This window comes from Phallusia mammillata, chromosome 4 (assembly GCF_965637545.1).
Source record: "Phallusia mammillata chromosome 4, kaPhaMamm4.hap1.1, whole genome shotgun sequence".
In the NCBI taxonomy this organism is placed as follows: Eukaryota; Metazoa; Chordata; class Ascidiacea; order Phlebobranchia; family Ascidiidae; genus Phallusia; species Phallusia mammillata.
The window spans coordinates 14,905,219-14,921,955 of record NC_137255.1 but is presented as its reverse complement, the minus strand read 5'-3'; the positions used below and the strand labels follow the sequence as shown (position 1 = coordinate 14,921,955).

Genomic DNA, 16,737 nt, shown 5'->3' with positions numbered 1-16,737 from the left:
GTCAAAATGTGCAGGTGCCGAAATGTGCAAGTCATAATGTGCAGGTGCCAAAATGTGCAGTCGCTCAAATGAAGTATTGATATTTAACGTCAAACTATTGTTGTGGTCATAAATTGTGCCAAAAATATTAGTTATAAGTTATGACCTATAAATTAAAATCGGATTTAAGAGAAACTTGTAAAAATGCATGTTGTGTTTGTTAGATATGGCAAAGCGTGAAATTATCTAGCATTCAGGAAATAGGAAACACTGTTTTTCAGACTAGATATGTACACGATCGTCACCTCAATCGGTTTGACTTTATTGTTTTTAATTTAAGGCCTGTTAGCTTGTAGCCTGCCCAGCTTCTATAGATTTTACAATTAGACAATAGTATACTCATATGACAGTCCAGCTATTGTTTCCGTCACGCTTGATTAACACTACACGCTTGTCGGATGCTTGCATTGAGTTTGGTGCTTTAAGAGCAAGCAAATGACAAAGCTGGGCTTGTATGGTCAGATTTATGCATCTACCCTGTATAATGTTACTACGTGGTTGTGATTGTGCTGTTGGAGAGTATTTAATGTACGTTTTATCTTTTTAGTACTTCTTTAAACGCTTTGAAGTGATTTTACCTAACATATTAAAGGGTGCATAAAGTTTATTACTAATTGATTTAAAGTCTGGTAAAAATAGAACTTTCCTAACTGGCTGTATCTTTGAACTGATGTTCAACGACTTTGGCCTCGACCAGGAACTCTGGACAGACGAAAGGTCAAGCTTGAACAAAGATCATGTTTTTTTCCAAAGTTACTCATTTTAAACTGTCAACAAAGGGTAAATTTTGTGAATCAAAAATTAAGTTTATTTGAAGAAAAATTCAAGGCACCAAAACAATTGCTAGACATCATAACCACCAAGGAAACTGGTGCAGAAAACACAAGTCAAATTGCTATGATAAGTAACAAAGAGTTAGACACAACAGAGTATTTATGAGGATATGTTTTTTCAAGGCAAAAAACTAGTTTACGGAAGTTATCAAAATTGTCAGCATGTTGTCAACCATGCGACCACAGGGCCAGCTGATTTCTTTAGTGGAGCCAAAGTCTGGAGGTCTCGCTTATCCTTTTATGAGTTACTGCAACTTTTACAAAGTGCGTAAATGCCTGACAGGATGTTTACGGCCAGCCAACAAGCTAGATTTTTACTGCATTGCAAAAGTTACACTGATCCTCACAGAGTTTCCAAAAAAGACATATGTGAAATTCTAGAAGTTGCTGGACTACCATATGAGTATACTGTTATTAAACTCAAAACCAAGTCAAAGACCCAGCTGTCCAGTGATTTTTATTCAATGAAACAAATGAATTATTAGAAAGTTTTCCATCCTTTGGGTTATACTGCACAAAAGGACTATATATGTGTCTTTGGAAGAAACTCAAATGACAACATTCAAAAAGAAAAGGACAACCACACAGTTGCCCAACTTAATGTTTGACATTTTTTATTTCTTTGAGGCTCATTTACATGACATAACTTGGTATATGGGTATTTAATTAGGTTAATTTTGAAACCCACACAAATACTTGATGTGATGCCCTAATTTTAAGTTTGCTAAAACATTCATGTTATTGCTTCTGACTTGCTATTGTGTGGACCAGATGGCTAAAAAGACCTACTGTAGGAATATCATAATACACCAAAATATCATTAGATGCTTTTGCAAAATTTGTAATTGTTTCCTGACTAATATACAGAAACTAGATGATTGCCATTATGAACGAAAAAGGTGTATGTTTCATGTGGGATTGCAAATAAATAAACAAACTAAACCTGGCGTGAACAATTAGAGAGATAAAGAGACTGAAACAGCCAGAAAGAATATTAGGATAGGGAAAATATTTTTTTGAGACCGCTGTGGGCATTCTGTATTATATTTTTGGTAAAAAATATGTACAATGGTAACAAAACGGGTTTAGAAAAGGATAATACTGAGATGTCATGAAAAAAATGATGGATGTGCAATGCAAAAGTATAAGTTCTCACCATTTATATAGGCATCAGTTATTTACCACTGCATTTGTTTGAAACCACATTGTATTTTCAGTTATTTTTGCCCTGAAGGGTCATATTCTGTTCAGTTAAAAAACTTAATCCACTGCATTTAACAAGAAAAATAACATACCTATATAAGTTAATTGATTTGCACAGAACACTATTTAAAATAAAAATGCAGGGAAAGATATATAATAATTATGTAATTGGGACAAAAAATTGTTTGTGTGAAAGGGACAGAAAGACTTTTTTAGTATGAAAGGGAGAAATTTTGGCACCTGCACATTTTGACCTGCACATTTTGACCTGCACATTTTGACCTGCACATTTTGACCTGCACATTTTAACCTACACATTTTGACCTGCACATTTTGGCACCTGCACATTTTGACCTGCACATTTTGACCTGCACATTTTGGCACCTGCACATTTTGACCTGCACATTTTGGCACCTGCACATTTTCGAAAAATGTGCGCATATTTTAACCTGCACATTTTGGCACCTGCACATTTTGACCTGCACATTTTGGCACCTGCACATTTTCGAAAAATGTGCGCACATTTTACCCTGCACATTTTGGCACCTGCACATTTTCGAAAAATGTGCGCACATTTCGACCTGCACATTTTGGCGCACATTGTGCAAATTCTTGCCGTAAGCCCTGTTGAGAAACACAAGGCACTTCACGATTTTGCCAACGAGCATCATTCCAAACGAAAGACCCTTCAACTAAAAAAATAATTTTAAAACTTTGGCTTCCAAAAGCTCGTGATTTAATCCCTACTTAAACATCCCTTTGTCTGTTCGACGTTTGAGTAGTTTTGTCATCGTCGATTTTAGGCCTATTGGGCAACATGAAAGTACGCTATAGTGATTATATCAAAACGGGCGTCTGAGATTGGATTAAAATGTTATTTTTGTTACAAACCTTCACCTCGACCCCAATAGCCTTAACTGTCAACATTTGCATAAGTTTTATTAGTAGATTGCGTATTTTATGGGAGACCCGTGTGTTCAGTTGCCAATACAACGAACTTAGCCGTAGCCTACTCTGGTGCGCCGCCTAACAAGCGAGAATAAGTCGCATTTTTATTCTCGGCTGAGGTCATGTAGCTTAAACAAAATACTTTTGATAATAATTAATCAATTTTTTTTGACGAAAAAGTGTTCGAAAATTTTCATCACGAAAAAGATAAAAAACAACATTACAAAAACACGTGCGCCACAAGCATTTATGTTGGATACGACAAACGTGCAAGATGGTATGAGATTTACCAGGAGCGTGTGGCTTTTATTTCGAGATTATAAGTAGTTTATTGGCATGACTTTCTGATTAAAATTTACCGCTTATCAAATTATTTTTTTTATTTTTGGTATCTTGGCAAATATTATATAATTACCATGAAAAAAATTGCGTTTCGGTCATCTTAGATAATATTCAGAATACCGTAGCTTGATTCCAGTTGAAACAATTTTGTGCTAATTGATATCTAGTTACTAGTTTATTGCACGAACCAATACATTTGAAATGCCGCTGTGTTATTTTGCTTCTAATTATTCAATTGTTGTTCCACAGTTATATTTGAACTAAAAATGAGTGATATGGAGAGTGATATTTCTGACGAAGAGTTTCATGTGCCAAGGTTAAATGAGGATGCAAGTGATGGAGATTCTGACAAAGAGGTAGCACACGTTTTACGTAGATTGTCAGTACAAACAAATAATGATTTGTGTTTCTAATATTGCAAATAAAAAATTGATTTGTCTTTTCTTTTTCTAACACAAAGGTATAAAATACTCTTAACTCTTGAGGAATCAAATACATTTTTAGGAAACGTTTTTATGTCATTCAACTTATTCATTACTTTCCAAAAACATTCTAAAATAAGACTTCAAAAGTTTAGTTCACCAAATAGCATAAATTGTATTACAATTTGAATTGTGGAACACTATGTACGAATCTGTTCGTAAGTGTAATGATGAAAATAACAGCCGTAATATAAGTGATGGCTTGAGCATTTGCCAAAACGTTATTTTCATCATTAAAGTTAAAATGTATTTTATTATCACATTTTGTTATCATTAGACTGCTTTTACAAATTAAATTTACTGCTTAAAGCTTAAATTTACAATAAACTAGTGTTTAAACTGTTATGTCTTATTTATTTGAGGCTTCTAAGCTATCTGGTTTGCTGTGAAACAGTTTGGATATTTTGGTTCTTATTTGCATTGATTTTTTATTACTTTTATTTGCAGTTACAAGTTGCATATGCATCTGGTCTTCTCAAGCCTGGTCTAGTTCGTCCGATAACAGCGCCCGCTCCTGTTATCAACAACTTAGATGGACTAAAACAAAAGCTAGAAGAAATTAAACAGACTAATCTTGAGTGGATAGAGAGGTTAGATGTTACAGTGCAACCTCACGACAACAAGGAGAACAATGCTGATGAAGGTATTTATACATAAATTCAAAAAGTGTGTAGCAGTGTGCAAACTTTTGTTCATGTGCCACTTAAAATGACAGATTGAAAACACAGTTAAACAAAAATATATGGGTCAAAAAATGAATTATATTATGTACTGTTTATTGCAATACTCTTATCAACATCAAATTCTTGCATCAAGGCAGTGGTTCTCAAACTTATACTGATTGCGTACCACCTGGCAACCTTTTCTATCACTCTGTGCCACTGAAATCTTGTTTAAATGGGTAGACGAAGAGTTCTTCTTGACCACGGTGGCTAATTTATGATGACAGCATGTTAGCAATTCCTAAAAAATGTCGTAGACATTGGTTCTGCAAAAAAAAAACAGGGCTGATCACTTCGGTCAGTGATAAGCAATTCTTGAAGTGGCTTGAATTAAGTATATATAGCAGAAAGCTACTCACAGTTTGAGAACCACTGCATTAAGGTCATAACCATATGCCAGCAAATAACCAAGTTTAAATATATTGGCAGCCACAAAGAACAAACATTGAAGAATTATTATTATGACACATTTTTTTTTGGCATAACAAATGTTCCACATCATTAGGATATAAATGAACCAGCAAATAAAAAACTTACCCATTTTGTGTCACCCCTATTAAAATATTTGTTTACTCACAGTGCCCTTCGCTCACATTGCCACCAGCACACTTGTCATCTTTCCTCCTTTAACTATCTCTACATACAGCAGTTTTAGGCAAACATTCAGGTCGCAAAAAACACCATAACATATGTCATCGACTATTCAGATAATAAATATATACTGAACAACAAAGCGTTATAAATCACCAGCTGTTTTGTCTTGTTGCTTGTTTCTTCTAAGCCTTGAACACTTTGTTTTATTGATATTCCTATGTATCAGTTAGGCTGTGTTCAAATGCATTTAAAAAAATGAAATTTATTCATCATTTTTAATTGTGTAAATTGATGTGGACTAACCTAATTTACTTCTTGTTTCGAGAAAATGTTGAATATATGTGTATGAATTAAATCATGGCTGCACTTGTCTCTAAAGGCATACCTAAAAATGTTTTTTATTAAGTGGAGGATGGTGACACAGATGTACACAATGACTTTCAGCGAGAGATCACATTTTATGAACAAGCCAAATCTGCAGTTATTTTTGCAATGAAGCGCCTACATGGTGATGGGGTAAAAACGAAAAGACCTGAAGACTATTTTGCTGAAATGGCCAAAAAAGATGATCACATGAAAAAGGTTTGAAAGAAACAAATGTAAGTTACAAATATAATTTAATGATATTTGATTTGGTTAGGTTCGTGAAAAACTGCTTGCTCTACAACGCCAGCGAGAAACAGCAGAAAAGAACAAGACCAACTTTAAATTGCGAAAGTATGGTAAACAAGTTCAACATTCTGTCACTATTGAAAGGCATCAAAAGAAAAAAGAATTGCTTAAATCTGTAAAGAAATATCGTAAAGGTTCGTTTTTGTTTAATGTGTGCATTTCATGGTGAAGGTTTTGTGTGTAATGTGTACAATGCAAACATTTCAGGTCAGACAAAAAGCTTGGATTTCCTAGATGAACCTGATGACAAACAAAAGGGTGGGAAGAAACTATCTCAGTTACAAAAGCTTCAACAGCAAAAGTAAGAACTAAACTTTTCCATTACATATATTGACTGCGATCTCCCATTCATGTTGACATATCTTGCTGTTCAAGGAAACTAAATCCAAAGCGGGCATCCAAAAATAAGAAATATGGCTTCGGAGGTAAAAAGCGTGGTATGAAACGGAACAACAACAAAAGTGCAAACGATGTTTCAGGATTTAAGAAACATGTTCATAGCAAGGTAACAGTTGAATTCATAACCTTGTGGTGTATTAAAACACACCATGAACACAAGTATTTTGTCAACAGAAAAATACCCAACGCCCGGGAAAAAACAGAAGGGTTCAAATGCGAAATCGAAACAAAAACAAATGATCTCTGGTCATCGCTTAGTTTTTCAACTCTATTTTCATGCCTACTGCTGCTCGCCCAGTAACAGCTGGTTGAGGTGCGACGAAACATGTTGGCCTGCATTCTTACTGCTCTTGAAGTCTTTGAAATCTTTCAATGCCAATAAACCTGACTTGGTTGTATTGCACGATAATTGTGTTACAACAACAGTTTGTAAGGATTGGATGAAATCACGTTACAATGCATATGCCGAGGTTTTGTAGTGAAAACCAACGTAAATTTGGTCACCAGTTCAGGTAGAGCTGAATTTCCTATTTCTAAACATGTAATACAGTTGGATGGCTATGGGACAGTGGTTGAGTACGAACATACGAAAATATAAAAAAGTGCTTCGGATACGGAGTGTTATTAAGCTACTGCAGGTTTTCTGTTTGTTCTTTCAGTCGCCATGCGGCGTCCATGTATTTGGTTATCTCTGAATTTTGACGTGGAAAATTGAGTCGTCGGTCTTCACGGCTGTGCTGCACCTAATGAATCGTCAAAAAGATTACCATTAGTACTGCAACTAAATGCGCGCAGAAATTTACATACCAGTGGCCTGTGCATCCAACCATATTCTTGTGCCTCTGTTTGCGGCTGAATATACTTGTGCACGGGTTCTTGCGAAGCTCTGTGAACGATTTTTAGGAAGTTTTCTAAAAAATACAGAATAGGTCGCACCACGAGAACGTTCAAAGACATGGTTACAATAAAACTTAAACTTGCCATCTTCTTCGCCGTCTGCTGAGTCGTGGTAAGAGTTGGGTTTACCGGTTAATGTGTACACTGCAAAGAGAAGGACATTAAGGGTATTGCTTTTGCATTAAAGCCTACTTAACGGAGCTTACTTTTCTTAAACGGATTAACGCTGTAGTTTGTGTACAGCTTTTGATTTCTTACTTCCTTCTTAATAGTCTCGCACAAAATTGCATTTTGATGAACAATATTTACTGGTTCCTTCTCACGAGTTTGCTTGGCCATGGTTATTAAAGGCTTTGTTCAATGAACGTATCTGGATAAAGGTACAGTGAAACGGATAACGAAAACAGTGCAGGCTAAGCAGACTAAACAATAACATCCAGAAACGTGTACATTTATCTGTGCTATGTATTAAACAGTACATCAATTAAAACGAGCAAATTTATGACTAAGTGCTAGCGGAAGTCAAGATATGTCTAAAACTTTCATGACTGCTTTACAGTCTATTAGTAGCGACAATTACCTAAGGGCGTCATTAAATCCCGGAAACACACTGTTTACGGGCCTAACCTACATGAGTCACTAGTGAAAGTAGCAAACCATACAAATTACTCAAATAAAAACAGCCACTGACACTGAAGTAATCCTAAACAACTTTACAGCTAGCACAGGCATTGCTGAGCTAATCTAACCCACGCTAACCCCGTTGCCAAGAAGCTTGTTGTTTGGAAGTTCTGCTCACCGACCAATCAGCGACCGAGTTTGGTTGTGTTGTTCTTTGTGCACGTCATACAAAGAGATAAGGGTTACAGTTGACTGGGCGCGTCGGCAACGCATCATTGCGTATTTGATGGAGTCTGACAAATTGTCGGCCTTCTAGTACTGCGACATTTTGTTTTTCTACTTGAAGTTGAAGGTATTGTTGTAGACTTCTACCAGTTCAGTGGCACAGACATCGCACTAACGTAAATGGTGTGGAAAATAAGTTCGAAGTTGTTAAAACCAGTCAGCTGTTCAAAAATCGTATAAAAGGTTGAGCTGCCATCTGTCCGAGTCTCACTCTCAGTCTCAGACCAGCATAATTGGAAAATATGCGAAGGCAGTGGACATTAGGATCTGTTCGTTTTTGCTAAGTCAATTTTATCGGGTACTTCTCAAGTGGAAACCAAGGTGACACAGTTCTGCCCAGTAACCTGAGGTTAACGGTTATGAGATGAATATTAATGTGGTCGTGACTCGTGAGTGTGGCAGACTTGTCTTATTTTAATAGAATAAGACATAGTGTTGGAACAAACTAGATTGTTATATTTTGTAATGAAATACTTTCAAAAGCTTATTCAGTTTTTTGTTGTTTGAAACAGTACATTTAATTTGGACTAGTAAATTAAATTTGGAAATTTTGTTGCTTATGTGTGAAAATAACTCCCAGTGAACTAAGGGAATACTCACCATTATGGATCAGGATTTTGAAAAAAGATTGCTTAGACAGCAAAATGGGCCACCACCAATATCACCAATCTTGTCTGTAAGTAATCTGTCCATATGATATTTTCAACAAATGTTTCATGTATGGAATTTTTAAAACTTACTTTTCACGGTTCCTTTTCTCAATGTTTTACTTATAGATTGGTGCGAAAGTATAAAACCAGTGTATATAGTATTATATGTTACTTTATCTATAGGTTAAAAGACTTGTATATATAAAATAGGTTCATACTTTTTCCACATTGATGATATGTTAATTGATAAGATACAAAACCTAACAGACACACCATTTAAACGTGAGAGGGAAATTTATGTTTAATTGACAGTAAAAGGTCCATCTATTATAACAAGCAAAATATCTTTTTTTGTTACAAAAGATATGTTCATCTGTAAACAGTAAGACCAGTAGATAATGACATCACTGTTTAATCGGTCTATTTTAGGTGAAAAACTACATTTTGTCGAAATGGCATCCTCAGTTCCCTATTCAAATAGGCCCATCTGAAAATATGTTTGTAAATGTTTAACATGGGTGTTAGACCAAATAAGTGTGTATATCATTATGCAGCTGTACTTTAAGAAGAGACTCCTTTTTAACACAAGTTTTACTGTTGAATTGCAGCCATCTTCATCACCATTTGCCAATCGTCATTTGCCAAGGTCACTGCCTCCTTCACCAAGCACATTATCCCCAGTAAAACCAGAAAGGTGTGGAGACCGGTTTATACCAAGTCGAGCAGGTGCTAGGTGGCACATTGACTTCAACATGATTTCTGAAAAGGGATTTGGTCGAATATCAAACAACAAAACCAATCAACAAAACCAACAGAATCAACAGCAAGCACCACAACAATCATCCCAACAACAGCAACAAACTCAACAAACTTCCACAAGTCAAAATAGGAAAAACAGAGATGTAAATGAAAATGGAAAAGGTACATATGTTTGATGTTATCACAAACAAACTACACTTTGAGGGAGAACTGCAAAAATAGTTAATGTGTGTAGTTAATCCAAATTTTAACAAAAAAATAAGAAGCAAAAAATAGGTTGTTATAGTTATAGAAATACTTTATTTTACAAATTTTATTTTGTTTGTCCACTCCACACATTGTGACGTAAGTATACATAATATTTACATCATGTTTTGATTTGTATTTACAGACAGTCTGATGTACCAGTGCTTACTAAGAAATGAATTGCTTGGATCTGAAATTGACAGAATCAAAGACAGTCAGTCTGAAGACAGAAGAGTTACTGGAAGTCCATGCTCAGAGAAGAAAAACCTCTTTAAAGTAACTTTACTCAAATTTTGATGACTGCTTTGGTGTGCAAGTGTATTCCTTTAGACACTTTTGTGTTCTTGCAACAGCAAATTACATGTGGTGCAACACTCTTTACCTTCTAACAGAAACCCAGCAGGTCTAATTGCACCAGCACCATATGTTTACATTTGCTACCCACAATGTCATGACATGTACTAATGATGCATGCTGTTCAAACCTCTTATAGTTTGTTTGTTATTATTTTAAGCAGTTTAAACATTCCTAATGGCAATGGTGTTGTGATTTGCAACTTAATTTGAATCCATGTGCATTTATTTTCAATCCAATAGTCATTACATGTTGTATTATTGATTATCCATGTATTGTTCATTTAATGGGCAGGAAATCAATATAAGCTTCAAAATTAGGGTAATGGTTTTCGTAACAATTGTCTTTTTGCAACAATATCACTTGTGATAATATAGGTCAAATGTACATGACAATCTTTATACCACTGTTTTGCATTTTACAGTACTCTTTAAGAATCAAAAGGGTAGATTGCAATGAATCAACATCACCTTATTCCCTTTCTCCTATTGGCTGTAAAAGGTGAATTATGTGATAAATAACATATGTACAGTCGGGGTTAAATGTCTTGGATTGTACTATTTTTTTGACTGTGTATTACATTTTCGCTTTGCATTTCCAGCCAAAAACTTCTTCGATCACCGCGAAAGCCTATGCGAAAAATTCCAAAAGTTCCATTTAAAGTATTAGATGCCCCTGAACTTCAAGATGATTTTTATTTAAATCTAGTTGATTGGTCGTCAACAAATGTTCTAAGGTATGTAGTGTTTATACTTGTTGGGCATTTTAAATGCTTCCTTTGTTTGTTGACTTAAACATGTGTTGCCATGCATTATTTATGGATAAGAGTTTCTAGTTGAGTTTATTTGACATGTGACTAATGTAAAAATGCATATTTTCAACTTGAAGTATTTACCTAATATGGCTGTATATTGTGCACACCATAAAAAACTATCAAACGTGGGAAAACTAATTGCGTTGTGTTGTAAATTGTACACAACCCGCCTATTCAGTCATGCACTGGGACATATTTATGAGCGGGTGACACGGGCGGAGCATTACAATCCCCATACTGTTTCGCCTCCCCCTTCGCAATAATAACCATAACAGTAACATGCGGCATTTGGGTGGAACTAGTAGCGGAAATCTGTGCGCATCTGCGGTGATTTCACAAAATCGCACGGACAAGCCTTGAGGGAAATCATGCTAGTGTCCATCGATCATAAAGCTCACCGGTTTCGATTTTCTTTTTTGCAGCGTCGGACTGGGTGCGTGCGTCTACCTCTGGAGTGCCTGTACAAGCCAGGTCACACGTTTGTGCGATTTGGTCTCAGAGGGCGATACCGTCACTTCGGTGAACTGGAGCGATCGGGTGAGTAACGCCTTGCGACACATGGCATTGCCCGGCCTTTCACTCGTGACCTAAATTAGTTGCGAGTCTTTTGAACGTAGCACAAGGGCCTGCTGAAATATCATCAATGTGTTATGTAGGCTACTGTTGTTGGTACTTTGCTGTGAGCAGTGAAGTCGACCCAGATATCTGTGTCAATAAGCTGCAGCGATTTGCTTGACAAGTGTCCCTTGCTGTAATGCGCTCGGGTAACTTTCAAATGATAAATCATTCAATCGAAGTGATGACTTGTACATCTGTAAGTCTTACTTTGGCGACCCGAGTCATATGTGAGTCATGCGGGCGCTTACAAAACTACTTTGTCATAAATGCTGACTTAGCATATTTTGAATTTTATTGTTCTTTGCCGCAAATTTTATTAGACTGTTGTTGTTCAGGGTAATCTGGTTGCCGTCGGTACTCATAAAGGTTACGTTCAAGTGTGGGATGCCTCAGCAGGCAAAAGGATCATCCAGTTGGAAGGTCATTCGGCTCGTGTTGGCGCCCTCGCGTGGAATGGTGACCAGCTGTCGTCAGGGAGCCGAGATCGAACGATCTTGCAGCGTGATATTCGCTCCTACTCCGCTGTTGCTGGAAACACCGCTGACAGGAAGCTTGCTGGACACAAACAAGAGGTTGGTTTTGTGTTCCTCTCACGTTCAGGTTTTTCCAGGGTGGGCCATATGTTTCTTTCTCACCGCACCGCTGGGCGACTGTGTGAGGAAAAGTATAAAAATGAACTTCACATTATTATAAGTTGTTTGTCAGCCATACCTTGGTCCTTTTCTAGTGATAAAGACTTTCCTTATAAGGTAAAAACGCGTTTATTTGTCATACAGCAGGGGCAGTTATTTAAAAGCACAAAAAATACTTCTAACATACTTTATGAGCTATGGCGTCGTGGTCCACAACGTGATCTAATCTCATCTTTTCGTCAAAGTTCCTGCTGTCACATATCAATAAGGGTTTGACCAGCGTATTTGATTTCGAACAATGTTAGAATACATTAGCATGATCCCTTCTGTCGACCACCAATTGATTACGTAGTATGACGCATGGATATATTTGGCCACTGCCGATTGATGAACAACTTTGTTACGTCACAATTGTCAACGCGAATCACGATTTGCAAGTTATATGCGTGTCTGATCGGTTGCGTGGGATTTAACTCATGAAGGATCTTGCTCTTAAGTGAAGTGTGCACTTGTGTGTTTTTATATTAACGTGCACCCACTTGCCTACACATAACATTTGTATTGTTTTTGTTGCGTTATGCAGTGTTATTAATAGAGTTTAAAGATTTAAGTCACATTTCTCGTGTTCACACATTGATGCTGTTCTAAAGGGGCAGATTCTGCACCCCGTATATTTGTTTGTTGTGTAGATGATAAGAGAAGAAATTTATGGTGGATTTTTCCTTTTAGTTTAGAAATAGTGCCAACCTTACGATGTGTTTCCTTGTCGCAGGTGTGTGGCTTAAAGTGGTCGCCCGATCGTCAACATTTGGCATCAGGTGGCAACGATAACAAGCTGCTGGTGTGGAACGCTAGCACTTCGTCAGTTTTTCAACAACAAGCCGCACAAACGTACAGCGATCATCTGGCTGCGGTCAAAGCGATAGCCTGGTCTCCCCACCAACATGGTTTGCTCGCATCAGGTGGTGGCACAGCAGACAGGTAATTTTATGGTTATCTGTGTTCAGACCATGGTGGTTGATGCATCATGGTTTCGCATGTCCTGTTTTGCTGTTTTTGTCATTGTCAACATGAAGTTCAATATTGGAGGTTTTGTTTTTGACGACAGGCTTAGTTTTACATTACGCGTTCAGTGAAGGTAGAAGGATGGGCGAGATAACGTTTTGGCCTAATTGAAAAATATGAATCTTACCCAAACTTCAACATTGTACCAGGTTAAATTTCACTATTGTGCGATATTAACCTCGAAAAGTTGTTTCGCAAAAGCATTGTGCTGTGACCTATGACCCCAATACTTCAGATCTAATTTGTTTTCGCCATCTGTGAACAATTAAAATGATCTTCTCTCTTCAAAGGCCACTGTTTTCACTCGACTTTGATCGACCGCGCATTACGGGGCAAGAAACGGTAAATAATTGGCGGTTTGTTTTGGCGGGTTCCCTCCATCATAAAAGTTTATAGTTGCAACTTCGCAAATTTCTCACGCCCATCGCCAATTGCATTGTCCCCCACGTGATTGCTTCCCTTGCAATCTATAGGGAACTAATTAAAGCGAAACAATTGGGCATGGCATCAATTTTCGTCATGCCTTCGTTTGGGAAGTTTCCCCCCTTGTTTACCAGTTTTAAGATACCGTGAACTTGTAACGAAACTGTTATTAAGCGAAGGAAACAACCGTGCGATATTGAAAAACAAGAACAGCTCTTAAATTTTTGTATTTGTGTTGTTTGCCCAAAGCCAAAAAAACAGAGCGCCCATTAAAACTATCCAGTCCCAAAATTGCAAATTAAAAGTGAATTTGGCTTCTACCAGATTGCTTGCTTTTTCCTATCTTATGTTACTGGTCGCAATGTTTCTATGCCCTTACGCTAATCCCGCCATAAAATACTTATTTGTTAACATTAATACAGATGCATTCGTTTCTGGAACACTCTAACCCAGCAACCCCTCCAGTGCGTGGACACCGGCTCTCAAGTTTGTAACCTTGCTTGGTCAAAACACGCCAGTGAGTTGGTGTCGACTCACGGATACAGCCAGAACCAAATCCTCCTCTGGAAATATCCTTCGCTCACGCAAGTTGCTAAGCTCACCGGGCACTCCTACCGTGTTCTCTACCTGGTAAGCGAATTTTGAAAACGTGTGGTTCACGGCAAATCATTGATAAGCTAGTAATGTATGCAATATGTGTCTCTTTTAAATGAGTGAGAATAACTGGTATAGGGTGAATTGTCCCCCTTTAAAACGTTGTTGCTTCAATACAGTAGAACCCGATTGGACAACAGTACAGTGTCCTATCCACCCTTTCATATATTTAGGAAATGCGTATATATTGCTAACCTTTTCAAAAAAATATAATGAACTTGACACAGTTGTGTCGTTTCAAGAGTGAACAAGCTTGCATTCTATAACCTTTAAAGTAAATTGTAAGTCTTTAAGTAAACTTTTTTTGTACTGGTGGTTGGACATTATGTCACTAATCTTGAGTGCCACACCGCACGATATGTTATTAGAGAATAGGCCTGGTGTGGTTGTGGGTCAAAATAAAGTATACAGGCTGTGGACATAAAATGTAATCATCGCAAATACCAACCTGCAGCATATTGTAAAATGCATTCGGCTTGGGACACCCTACTGTGAGGTCTACATGTTTTACAAGGCCATAAAATGAATTGACTTTACAGGCCACATCACCCGACGGTGAAGCAATTGTGACGGGCGCTGGCGACGAAACCCTGCGGTTCTGGAACGTTTTCTCGAAGACGCCGTCGAACAAAGACTCTACATCTGTGCTTAATTTGTTCACGCGTATTCGGTAATTGTCGGTCTGGCCAATAAACATGCGCCCCGGGCGAGAGGGTATTGACGCAACTGGCTTTGAACCCGTGGTCGTGACGTGGATGTCGTCAGCGACTGCGCAAAGACGTTTTAGGAAATTTCTGATCGCTATCCGGTTATCTTTCTAACCCTTTGCAATGCAGTGATCGTGTGCCGCTCATAAGTATTGAACCGACTTGATTTCTTTCATGTACACATTAGTGTAAACCGCAACAGTGTGTTGCTCTTACAATCGGAAAATCACCGCCGTATCATGGTTTTCTGATAACTTGAAACAAATGATGCGGCGATCTCATCATGCTTGGTCGCACTAAACGCGAGTTTTAAGCCCGTTTTGTTAAGTTTCAACGATCTGTTTTTCGTCGTTGTTTTTCTTGATGTTCTTCTTATCTCCACTAACGGACCCACGAAGTTTTATTTATTTTGCATGCACAAAGAGGTGGCTCCATATATGGAGGCGTCATATACTTTATTATTTCATTTTTTCGTTTTAAATTAACTCTTTTGATTCTGTCAGCCAGTTTTATGTTTTTCTTCTTGTTTTAATCCATTCTCCCACTGCGCAGCTTCATAGCAAGCTTAAACGCGCTTACCGCGTGGTCATTTGGGCCAAAACGCAGCGACCAGTCGGTTGACAAAAACACAAACAGCGGAACAATAACAATCTTTTACGATAACACTTGCTTTTCTATTTAGCATCCTGGTATTCTTCTCGCACTACCAATGCAATCTGAATAAGTCACACTCGAACATATTAAAAACCCAACATTTGGTTTAAAGGTGGGCACAAAGAGTCGAGAAAATGACAATTGTCACAACGTACAAGGCTGTTCACTGTGTCTTCGTTTGGCTCTCACAACCGGACTTGGCCTTGTTGCTGATACAAATTAGTCTAATTTAATTGTAAAGCTAAAAGTACGTTTAGCTGCTTGACAACATATATATACCTTCACAGTAAAAAAACGAACTTACCTCTAACCAAAATAGTTTACTCTGCTTCCGATATTTAATTATCAACACCGTCTGTTTATTCAGTTATGTACAGGCACTTTTGTATTCTTGTCTTACTGATGGACTAAATTACGGTTGATTAGCCATTTACCCTTGACAAATGTACGTGGTTTGAATGCTAAATCTCGATGTTTTTGCTACAGCTGCAAATCTAAGCCGAATTGTTGACTTCTTTGTTTTGCCATTAGGGTATAGGAAACTTAACTTCGTTGTATTGTGATTTCATAATTATTGTTTCTGCTGTCCTTATATGTGTTTAAGCGCCCACCGAAGAAATCTATTTTGGAGTGTACTTTAATTTTATTCCCTTTTATTTATTGGATCGCTTTTGTGCGCTTGCGTCATACTTCGACGATGTCGCAAAAGCGTTTTATCGCAAATACTCAACAAAGGGTGCAAATCTATATGTAACTGCGTATGAGGTTGTTGTTTTGTTGTGGGTGGTAAGAGAAGATTAGAAAATTGTTGCCGAACAGAAAAGGTCGTGGCCAAGTTCGGTTTAACAAACAAGATTCGTTGATTAAAATCAGGTATTAACTATACCAGACAACATATTTCCTTTTTACAAAAACTTTATCCTCACGCACCGACATTTAGACCTGTCATTTGGGATAGTTTTGAAACTCTAGTTTGTGATGGTTAGTTACATTGGCAACTAGCAGAGGCAGGTGAAAATGATACCAGCAGCTGGTCTCAGTATTTAGTACAACGTCAATTTCTTTCCAAGACGATAAAAAAGCATGCGAGAATGCAGAATCATCATGGTTATGGAATATCAGTA

The 16,737-nt window shown here is 37.4% G+C and overlaps 3 protein-coding genes across 4 annotated transcripts; 2 read left to right on the top strand and 1 right to left on the bottom strand.

Moving 5' to 3' along the window:
* The first annotated feature begins 3,592 nt into the window (after nt 1-3,592).
* LOC145223199 (putative rRNA-processing protein EBP2) lies at nt 3,593-6,637 on the top strand. The gene is made up of 7 exons (XM_080089574.1): nt 3,593-3,721; nt 4,295-4,490; nt 5,570-5,745; nt 5,804-5,969; nt 6,043-6,136; nt 6,211-6,340; nt 6,409-6,637. Exons 1-7 carry the CDS (start codon nt 3,632-3,634, stop codon nt 6,472-6,474), a joined length of 918 nt encoding a protein of 305 aa, XP_079945700.1. The 5' UTR covers nt 3,593-3,631; the 3' UTR covers nt 6,475-6,637.
* LOC145223202 (cilia- and flagella-associated protein 144-like) lies at nt 6,614-8,056 on the bottom strand. Of its 2 annotated transcripts, XM_080089578.1 has the most exons (5): nt 7,891-8,056; nt 7,338-7,501; nt 7,216-7,275; nt 7,042-7,145; nt 6,614-6,977 (listed from the first exon to the last, which is right to left on the bottom strand). In XM_080089578.1, exons 2-5 carry the CDS (start codon nt 7,468-7,470, stop codon nt 6,864-6,866), a joined length of 411 nt encoding a protein of 136 aa, XP_079945704.1. In that variant the 5' UTR covers nt 7,471-7,501; nt 7,891-8,056; the 3' UTR covers nt 6,614-6,863. The 2 variants fall into 2 exon arrangements, with proteins under 2 accessions (XP_079945704.1, XP_079945703.1); XM_080089577.1 differs by lacking the exon at nt 7,891-8,056 and having other exon boundaries at nt 7,338-7,693.
* Nucleotides 8,057-8,526: 470 nt separating this feature from the next.
* LOC145223195 (fizzy-related protein homolog) lies at nt 8,527-16,367 on the top strand. The gene is made up of 10 exons (XM_080089568.1): nt 8,527-8,713; nt 9,296-9,608; nt 9,838-9,968; nt 10,471-10,547; nt 10,648-10,782; nt 11,283-11,397; nt 11,814-12,050; nt 12,883-13,091; nt 14,021-14,228; nt 14,792-16,367. Exons 1-10 carry the CDS (start codon nt 8,642-8,644, stop codon nt 14,924-14,926), a joined length of 1,632 nt encoding a protein of 543 aa, XP_079945694.1. The 5' UTR covers nt 8,527-8,641; the 3' UTR covers nt 14,927-16,367.
* The last annotated feature ends 370 nt before the right edge of the window (nt 16,368-16,737 follow it).